This window comes from Vanessa tameamea, chromosome 20 (genome assembly GCF_037043105.1).
Source record: "Vanessa tameamea isolate UH-Manoa-2023 chromosome 20, ilVanTame1 primary haplotype, whole genome shotgun sequence".
Classification (NCBI taxonomy): domain Eukaryota; kingdom Metazoa; phylum Arthropoda; class Insecta; order Lepidoptera; family Nymphalidae; genus Vanessa; species Vanessa tameamea.
Window position 1 is genome coordinate 5,281,676 of NC_087328.1, and position 10,197 is coordinate 5,291,872.

At 30.8% G+C, this 10,197-nt stretch overlaps 2 protein-coding genes across 2 annotated transcripts; both read right to left on the reverse strand.

Moving 5' to 3' along the window:
• Window positions 1–1,896: 1,896 nt before the first annotated feature.
• Window positions 1,897–4,809, reverse strand: LOC113401636 (hsp90 co-chaperone Cdc37). The gene is made up of 5 exons (XM_026641628.2): window positions 4,580–4,809; window positions 3,841–4,407; window positions 3,577–3,692; window positions 2,644–2,833; window positions 1,897–2,502 (listed from the first exon to the last, which is right to left on the reverse strand). Exons 1-5 carry the CDS (start codon window positions 4,610–4,612, stop codon window positions 2,281–2,283), a joined length of 1,128 nt encoding a protein of 375 aa, XP_026497413.1. The 5' UTR covers window positions 4,613–4,809; the 3' UTR covers window positions 1,897–2,280.
• A 1,221-nt stretch (window positions 4,810–6,030) lies between these two features.
• On the reverse strand, window positions 6,031–8,931 carry LOC113401632 (gustatory and odorant receptor 24). The gene is made up of 5 exons (XM_026641620.2): window positions 8,339–8,931; window positions 7,538–7,795; window positions 7,180–7,458; window positions 6,409–6,570; window positions 6,031–6,320 (listed from the first exon to the last, which is right to left on the reverse strand). Exons 1-5 carry the CDS (start codon window positions 8,870–8,872, stop codon window positions 6,120–6,122), a joined length of 1,434 nt encoding a protein of 477 aa, XP_026497405.1. The 5' UTR covers window positions 8,873–8,931; the 3' UTR covers window positions 6,031–6,119.
• Window positions 8,932–10,197: the final 1,266 nt, after the last annotated feature.

Consider the following 10,197-nt stretch of genomic DNA (forward strand, 5'->3'; position numbering starts at 1 on the left):
AAAGTTATTATTGTTATACATACAAATAAAACGAAAGAGATTTACTACAATTCCCTAATGTCAGCTCTAGATGACTTATATTTACAATTAATTACTCAGTTTTTGTTTCAAAAATCTGGTGTTTTGTTTTCTATCGAGAACACTATATATTTTTATTTTTTATCAAACACAGCCCTTGAAATTAAAATGTAGTTAAAATTAACACCAATGGTTAGCTAGTTGACGAGCAATATATCCGTATGATTGCTATTCGTTCCCAAATTATTGTCAATCAACACTCACTGTCAACATTTATATATAGCGAGGTAGAAAATTAAAACAGCTTGTAATTATATATTTTTATATCTATTAACATATAAATATTCATATCAACTTTTATTCATATACTTATTGTTTATAATATGAAAAACAATTGGATGAAACTAAATATCTATATAAGCTCTTGATTTCATTGTTTCATACTTAAGTCCAAGAGTTTTTATTCATGGACTTCTGGATCTGTGCTAAAAAATAATGTACCATAAGGACCAATTTTAGCCCTTTTCTATTTCTAGTATACATAAATGATCTTTCTTCTTATGTTAAAAGTATTTGTGATATTTGTATTGCTTGCTAACAATACTTTTTTTTTATTTGACAAAAAATAACTAATTATGACGATATAAGCAGTACATTATCATTATTTCAATTAGAAAATTTTGACATACGTATTGCTCGTCTAGTATGATTTAGTTGTATCTGGGCTGCCTCCATCTAACGTAGGAGGGCCGGAAACACCATGCCTATACGCCTGTACGCCAGTATAGTGCGCTCCATGGTTTACCCCTTTGAGGTATATATTTTTTCTTAAAACTTAGTATTCCAAATGTTGGAAAAGAGTAACTACTGAGTTTCTTGCCAGTTCTTTTCAGCAGAATCTACATTCCAAACCGGTGGTACATTTAATAAGATTATGTAACATGACGATCTGAATCGTCGAGAACTTGGAAAAACCTACTAGAATCTATAAATATTACAAAACAAAGTTGATTTCTGTTTAAGGTATCTTTATAATAACTATTTCAATCGATTATAAACTTAATAACAATATACCTACAATTCAGTATTAATCTTTATTCAGATATAATATGTAAGGTACTTTAGGTACTTAATATACACTAATAAATTTTCATTCTTTGGTCCTTTACACTTTATCATTCGAATTAATATTTAAGAAGACATGAACTTTAGCTGCAAAACAGGTGGTCAGATAACTGTCTGTAACAATATAACTTGACCTTAAGTTAAAATTACCCAAATTTGAATCTATAAGCCAATCTATATTTCATATTAACGACTAGAAAGCAATTTTTTTATTAATCATACTTCTTATTTATGACGTAATATATAAACTAATAAATAAATAAACGCCTGCCACGACAAATATATGTATGCGTGTTAGTGCAATTATCAAGAAAATATTAAGTAAATATATATTTACATTACGTACGTAAATTAAATTAACAGCCTGTAAATTTCGCACTGTTGGGTTAAAGCCTCCTCTCCCTTTGAGGAGAAGGTTTGGAGCATATTCCACCACGCTGCTCCAATGCGGTGGAATACAAATGTGGCAGAATTTCGTTGAAATTAAACACTTGCACGTTTCCTCACGATGTTTACCTTCACCGCTGATCACGAGATGAATTATAAACACAAATTAAGCACATGAAAATTGTGTGGTGCTTGCCTGGGTTTGAACTCGAAATCATCGGTTAAGATGATTCGCACGCGTTCTAACCACTGGGCCATCTCGGCTCTTATATATTTAATTATATATAATTGCACTCCTCATTTTCTTTATATGGTTATAGTGTATTTCATTATTAGAAGGAGCAATGGTTCAATAAAACAAATAGGTAAAATATCAGGCATAATAAACTCTTTATTGTTCATATTCAGCATTGTTATGTACATAACTAATAACACAGTTGTGGTGTTCATGTTCACTATGTAGCAGATTGACAGAAAGTAATTCTAGCTTATAACGCTACTAAAATAATAAAAAAAAAAAATTGATAATAAACTCTGTGCAAATCTGACTACTAAATGTAAAGCAGATTTTTATATTAACGTAAGTTAGTACTTGTACTCTAAATGATCAAAGTTTTGATCATCACCTGGATCTCTACAATGGATAATTGTTTCTTAGAATCTAGTATAGCACTGCAGTTTGAATGATGTGAGAATATTATTTTTGTGTGTATTAAAACTGAAATGCCTTGAGAAATTATATAATACTAATCAGTCTAAATCTTCTGTGCTAATTGAAGGGGGTTCATCTTTTTTCTGCTCAGTGGGTGATGAATTGTCTTTCATTGTTGCTTCTTCATCGTTCTTTCCGGGAACCCACAAACCAGCATCTACACATCTCTTCATGTAATAAACAGCCTCCTGTTCTGGCATTTTAGCAATGGTTGCTTGAAGCAATGGAACATCTTGTGCATCAAAGCATTTTTTCAATTCCTGAAATAGTTTTATTTAATAAATTTTTACTAAATTATTTTTAATAATTATTATTTCACTATGCAGCGGGAAATAAGTTACCTATTATTTAATAATTTATTAACTAGTGTCAATATTTAAAATACAAATTATAATACATACATCAGGGAGCTCTTCATAAACTTCAACGGGGTCTAATCCTCCTGGTCCAAGCCTTGCCTTTCTTTCCTCCTCTTCCTGCTCACGAATTGCCTCTTGAATCTTCTCTGCCGATCTCTTCTTAATTCTGGCTTTAAATTGTTCCAGCTCATCATCAAAGGAGTCTTTGTACGTTTTTTCAGCCACTTGAATTCTGTTGTAAAAATAAGTAATTTTAACGCAAAAATGTATTTTGTAAAATTGAGACAGAAATAGATAAAAGTAAATCAAATAATAGAATATTAAAACATAGTTGATAGAGATGTTTTTCACAGAAGTGTCTTTTTATCGTTTCCAGGCAAGCACTGTATTTCTATGTGCTTAATTTGTGTTTATAATTCGTCTCATACTTGACTGTGAAGGAAAACATTGTGAGGAAACCTGCATTTGTCTAATATCAATGGAAATTTAGCCACACATGTAATTCACATTGGAACAGTATTGTGGTATTAGGTCCAAACCTTTTCCTCAAAGGGGGGGGGAGGCTTTAGGCCACTAGTGGGTCATTTATAGGTTATATATATATATATATAAAATATGAAGTCTTGCATACTAAAAAAAAAAAAATTGTTGTGGGTTTATTTAATGCTTTGAAAAGATCATGAGGAAACATGAACACATGTAGAAAAAACTGTCACATGAGTACCCATCAATCTGCTTTAGAGCACTGTGGGGGAATAAGCTCTAAACATTGTCCTAAAAAAGAGAGAGCAGGTTTGGCAAGTTTAGCCTAATGATGAGATATTTATAGGCTTATATTTTTTCATAAGAGTTAAGAGGTAGTTTTCATTTGTTTAATAATATATTTATTACAAGTAAAATTATGTAATTATTTAATAATCTAAAAAAAAGTATTAGGATTTATTTAGTATAATAAAGTCAAATGAAAATGCAAACCTGGAAAAGAATGATCCCACACAGGCTCTTGGATCAACATCCAATTGCTTAGACAACTCCAATATATACTGCATACAAATAGTTTGGTGCGCTACATGAGCCATTAGGTCATGTTTCTAAAAGAAAACACATGAGGAAATAAAAATAAACTATGCATAGAAAAATACTAGGAAAACAATGTTGTAGTCCTTAACTCTGAATTATAATCGAAAGTTTCTTAATACTAATAGCGGAAGCCACTATCATATATATCATACTACATACCTCTTCCATTTCCAAATTTATACACCAAATAACAAGATAGTTAGCTGTTTCTTCACAAACTAATTGACTATGTGTCTGAAGGAACTGCTTTGAGTCATCATACCGTCGCAACATACCAAACTGCTTCAAAAAACTCTCATTATCTTTTATAAACTTTTTCATTTTTGCTTCCTTCTCTTCTTCTGTTAGGTTTTCGTCCTTCGGCCTTGTAGCTTTTGCGTTTATTATTGTTTTAGTAAAACCTGGTTCACTTATAGTGTCTACATTCCATGGAGTTTTCTTCTCTTTCTTTTTCAAATCGTCTTCTTTTGCTTTAATCTCTCTTTCCTCTTTTTCGAGATCCGCGAGAGCCTTCTTCAAAGAGTCAAGGTCAGTGCTGTTTGTAGATGCTTCCGCGATTTTCTTTTTTGTTTCAGCTAGTTTTCTAATATTTTCCGCTTTTCGTTGCTCGTGTTCCTCTTTCTCGCGCCTTCTTTCCTCCATACGTTCCACTCGGGCTTGGTGCCGCCAGCGGAACAAAGACGGAGTGTCGATGTTCGGATGAGTTTCATCTTCATCATCTGATATCTAAAAGTGACATTATTTCTCAGTAAAAAGCGCTATCGACTTTTATATGGATTAATATATTTTCAGATTAATAAAAGCAAAATGTTGAGATAGGTTTGTTGTCTTTTACTCGATAGTTTTCAATGAAAGTTACGCTTATTTTTATACAAACACAATTAAATTTTCTACTAACCTCAATATCTTTCCATTTACTGTAGTCCACCATTATTGATGTAGAACTTCTTATTAAATACTCAAATATTGAATAATTCTTTGTTAAAACAAAATAAAGCGGCAGGTAAAGGCGTTTTCTAGATTGGTCAGGAATGCCATAAAATATTTATTTGACAATTGACATTTGGTTTATCCGGAATATTCTGCTGAGTGCTGGTGCACAGATGTCAGATATTGGAGTCATCTCGATTGTTGAAATGGAACGTTAAAATCCTTTATCCGATTTTAATGTTCTTTTACAATTAATTATTTGCAATATTTAACGAATAACTTTTAATAAAATCAGGATAAAAGGTATTTTTTTCTATAATTGAACAGTTAATACAATATTTATAACATATTTCTTATATCATATCTTTAAACGATGACAACTAGTTATGTAATGAAACATCATATGTTTTTATAATTATTAGTGAAAAGAAATTAGATACATTATTATATATATAAATTTATTAAACCAACGATTAAAGAAGATGAGATTATAATCTAATCAGCTTTGAGTTTTTATTTACTTGCAATTTGACTTTGTCATCTTGCAATATAGAGATGTGCACTTTATCGACATGGTAATACTAGGGATACCCTCGGCTGTTTTTATTGTTATTTATAAAAAATCGCATTTGGACTAAAATGTAATAAAGATTGTAGAGGATATTTAACCATTCATTCACTATGAACTCTAAAATATCTGATTATTCTCACTATCGCATTAAAAAAAATTACATAATAGTGTTTTGCTCAGGATAAAATATGTATAAAAGCATATATAAGTACATGTAATTCACGCACACGTGATTGTGAACATATTGAGTGATATCATATTTTTGTATTAATATAATTAAATCCATAGCTCTAAATTGGTAATTTGTATTATAACTTAAATAAAAATTTTCGGCTGATTCGAACACCTTCTTGTTTTTTGCAGGCAATACAAGTTCATGAAACTGCTTCGAATGACTGGAGAATATCATATAAAAAGTCGTCCAATCAGTTGGTATATAAACCCGTTACTTGTGTTTTGTTAAATGAAATTCCAATTTTCCTAAATAGCGTAGTAGCGGTATTTTCGTACTACCTAATACTTAGTCAGAAAATTTAAAACTATATCCGTTGAAATTACTTAAGTGTCTTTTTTAAGAGTATTGGCCAAATAAATTTGTAAGCAAGATAGTAATGTTTTTATAATGTATTTTTTGTAGCGACGTAGGAATGGAAATGAAAGAAATAGGAGGAAAAGATGGTTCAAACAAATGAGGACGGAAAACGATGATAATTTGTGAACATTACTGCATGTATAATATCTATATATTATATTAGATGTTAAATCTTGTATTGAAAATCGAAATGTTATATACATATATCATATTTATTTAATTTAAATTAACTAAGATACTAGATAATACTGGTGTATTCTCTATCACTAGGTACTCTTTATTTGACATTTCTAATAATAATGTTATAATAATTGTAGAAGACATATACAGATATAAATAAGTGGTTCACTGTTTCTTTTTTCTTTTAGCTAGAGTCGTCAGTATCGTAGTAGCTAGAGTTGTAGTCATTTTAGTTGTTTCAGCTACGAACGTGTCATTTACTGGAATTGTAACGTCATCTGTTTCCATTTGTCTTTGATTGTCATCTGGAATGCTAATTTGGAATTGTAGTAGTACAACAAGATACGTCACCATCGTCGCTAAAAGCTGTAAAAATAAGATCACATTTTATATTTTATTTTATGATCTTTAATCTAAGCTATATTACGTAAAAGTTATATATCAATCGTATTACTGATTTGAAAAGATGCCTGTTGACATCAAAGAAACCACCAAGGCTTATTTGAGATGGATTCATTTCGGTTGCGCGCAGAAACATGTTCACTTCGGTTTGAGCGTCCGTGTTCATCCATGAAAGTTCCACCATCAATAATTTCTTTTGGAAATTTGTTCGTACCTGCGTGTGAAAGTAATACATACTTAAAAGGAAATTAGTGATTTAATGTATTTATTGTTTTATGAACACAATAACCATGAACATGTTCGGTCACGTTCCTTGTTTATTCGATCATGTTTTTATTATGATGTCACAAAACATCTGATGTACTACTGGAGTTACTATATGAATATTTATTCTATCAATTTTGAGTAACCATTTACTCTTATTGGACAGCTATTTTTATGCGCTATCTCTCATAATAGGAAGAGTCAGATGTTTCTAAATTATTGCGCGAGAAAATATTTTTTTCCAAATTAGATTTGTATAAGTTTTAACAAATAAATAACTACGATATAAATTGTATAAGTTATGTCGATTAGGAAGTTTTGATCGCGCATCATAATATAAAATATGAGATATTTTACTGTCCAGATGAATAATAACGAATCTGAGTTTTGACAATCTTGAAACAGAGACTGATATGCTGTTTTCAAATGTTTTTTGGCAACAATACAAAAACTAGTTTTATATTATTAAAATTAAATGTATATAGTTTGTATGAATTTATCAAGAAAGTCCAGATATTATTTTTTTACATTGCTTTTTATTGTTTTTTTGGTTACTTACATTATGAGAGGCATAGTGGGCTTCGTCACAGATAAAAAATAGAAGAAAAATACTACAACAGGCTGTTACTGCCAAGCCTATGTCTTTAGTACCAAAACCTTCTGATATTTGACTAAGAAGGCCATATATCGATAAGGTTATAATGAGAAAGAGGTACAGATTCACAAATGTAAATGTGTAGCAATTAGCGATGCCAGTATCGCGTGCAAGTTTGCTTAATCGCAACCAAAGTGCGCGATATTCTGCTACTTTTCCTGCTGGTCCAACATGACGAAGGGCCTAGAAACATAGAGTTTTTCAATACTCCTAATTACATTGTTTTTAATAAATAATATGTCTTTGTTTGATGTGTACTTACTTGTTGAAAATCTTCAGCAAGAATGCTAGCGCATACACTTAATATTTCACACAAGAGATACCAATATCCTCCGAGGATGTAAGTTAAAATTTCGAGAAAAATGTATGGTAATATTTGCATAAGTTTAAAATGTACCATAGTCATATGAGTAATGATCACGGAACTCGTTGATAGTATAGGAATGATTACAGCTATTGCAAGAGCTTTCCTGTATAATTTCACAGGCAGGATACGGCCAGATAGTTTTTTATAGCATACCTGAAATAGATAGCTAGATTAGAACACATTTTTTATTTTGACCGCTGTAATTAAAATAAATATTTCAGTTCAATTTAAATTGTGTTATAATACGATCGTTCTTGTTTATATACACATGTTTCGTGCGACATACAAAGCCGTCTCAAGCTATGCTGGGGCCTTGGGCACCCATGAATTTGGGGCCCTTTTGGTAGATATTTACTACCATGTACAAATACTTTGCTTATGGCCAGGCCTTAAGTATAGTTTCAAATAAGCGGTGCGGTAATTTTCGTAAATTCGTAGGAATCTGATTGGTTGTACAATCTTATGACTATTTTATAGAATATCTATTTCTTTCATGAAGAGCACGTCTTTATAATTTTAATATCGACTATCGTCAATAGCCTTTTTTGATAAATATGTAAACGTGTGAAGGAAATTGTTGGTTCCTCGGGGCCCTCTCAGGATGGGGGCCCTGGGCAGGTGTCCCATGTGCCCAATGGTAAAGACGGTAATGGTGACATATAGATAATAATAAATATAGGTAATAAAAATACGTACCTCAAAATCAACCCATCCATTTAGAATACCGGCTATCTTCCTTGTTTCATACCATATTATGGGAACGACTAACATGGGAAAAAGATAGACGGTAAAAAGATATTCAATGACGGCTTCCTCGAATTTGCCTTCAGCAGTACGCAATATTTGGACTTTGTTTAGAGACAGATAAAGCACGTAACTAATGAGGGAAACGTAGCAAATAATTGAGTACAACATTGAGGGTGATGCGATTTGAAACTGATTACGACCTGGAGATGTTCTCGTCAGCGGCAGAACACCCATCATACGCAAAATCGTAAATACTGGTTTAATATTTTCGTAAATAATATCGTTATTGATTTTTGGGGCAATAAAATTATCATGTATCGGTACTATAGAGTTACTGGACGTGGATATAAAATGCGGCGTATGTGGTGGCGTAACGTCGAGAAATATAATTTTATTTTTCGGTTTATCCGCAATTTGTGTCGCAAAACCATTAGGGATAGACATTGTTTTGGGGTAAAGAGTATTACTCTTGAATAAAGACATTTCGGAAATTTATCAGACGTATTTTTGGGTTACTTATTGTAAGCTCGCGATAATGGACAATGGAAGTGACCAAAACGAAATGAATTCTACGGGAAGGAAAGTCGTAATGGTCGGCACCTGGCTAGGTTTGCTTGTAATATTTCATACTTGACAAGTTGATTGTACTACCTAAGCGTTTTAATGACCGGTTTAAACTTGCGTTCTTCACCTTGAGCGTTACCTTGTAAAAGAACTTGAAGGTGATGTATATTTACAATTTGTTTATTACATTTGAGAAAGTTTTCAATTATACTTCATATAAATAATAAATGATGTTTTCGTGAAATTCATTTTCGAATTATTTTTGAATTGACGTAATATAATTAGCCAAGATGCTGAAATGAATTATTATTTTATCAATAAATTCTCGAAAAAATGGCTTCTATATTGTTGTCGAAATATTTATTTTAGCCTTGGCAGTAAAATTAAAGAGGATATAAGAAGTGAAGTCGAATAACGTTCTATTATATCTAAACATAAGTATATTAATCAAGAACTATCTGTAGTGTACGAGTCCTTAGATAAAATAGTAAATTTAAGGTTTGTTTATCTTTATTACTTCTTCTATTGGAATAGGATAAAGACACTGTGTAATGTTGTTTTATATTCATATATCTGTGACAGTTATATGCGAACCTATTATTGTTCGAAATTTGGCAGGAAGCCCTTTTATTTATTTTAATAGAATGTCGTCGGTTTATTTACGTATGTATTATATGGGGTTCAGAGGACACTTTTAATATCACTTTTAAGAAAGAGTATCTTTGAATGTTTTCGTTTTCAATTTTATACTTAGTATTATATATAGTTTTGTCGTAATAAATACTTCTTGTAAAATTGTAATTGCTTCGATCAAAAAAATGCATTGATGTTGAAAACTTTTCTTCATAAGTTTATTTTTTAATCCCTTAGATTTTTACAACTTACTTAAGTTAATTTAGATTGTTTGTCATTAATTTCAACATTTAATGATTTGATGTAAATCAGACAAATATGAGTATTGTTTAATTAAAATAACGTGAATCATTTAATGCTTAAAAAATTGTTAAATAATTTTGGTAGTATCATTCTCAATATTAATAATAGTAGTACTAGTGATTTCAACGTTTTGCTATCAAATGGTTATCCTTTTAATACATGTCTTATACCTCAGGATTACTTATTTAATATATCTAAGTATAAAATCTAAGTCTAAAAGTAAATGATTATCCGCACGATATGAAAGATGACAAACAAAATTTTTACTCAAGCTTAATATATAAGCTGATATATGTATATATATAGCT

What these genes read in the sequence shown, in the direction of transcription:
- LOC113401636 (XM_026641628.2), bottom strand. Translation starts at nt 4,612, where the DNA reads ATGGTGGACTACAGTAAATGGAAAGATATTGAG. An exon ending in GTAAATGGAAAGATATTGAG is followed by an intron (nt 4,408 to 4,579) that starts GTTAGTAGAAAA and finishes TGTCACTTTTAG; the next exon opens with ATATCAGATGATGAAGATGA. An exon ending in TTTATGAAGAGCTCCCTGAT is followed by an intron (nt 2,503 to 2,643) that starts GTATGTATTATA and finishes AAACTATTTCAG; the next exon opens with GAATTGAAAAAATGCTTTGA.
- LOC113401632 (XM_026641620.2), bottom strand. Translation starts at nt 8,872, where the DNA reads ATGTCTTTATTCAAGAGTAATACTCTTTACCCCAAAACAATGTCTATC. An exon ending in TTGCTGAAGATTTTCAACAA is followed by an intron (nt 7,459 to 7,537) that starts GTAAGTACACAT and finishes CTATGTTTCTAG; the next exon opens with GCCCTTCGTCATGTTGGACC. An exon ending in ACAGGCATCTTTTCAAATCA is followed by an intron (nt 6,321 to 6,408) that starts GTAATACGATTG and finishes TTATTTTTACAG; the next exon opens with CTTTTAGCGACGATGGTGAC.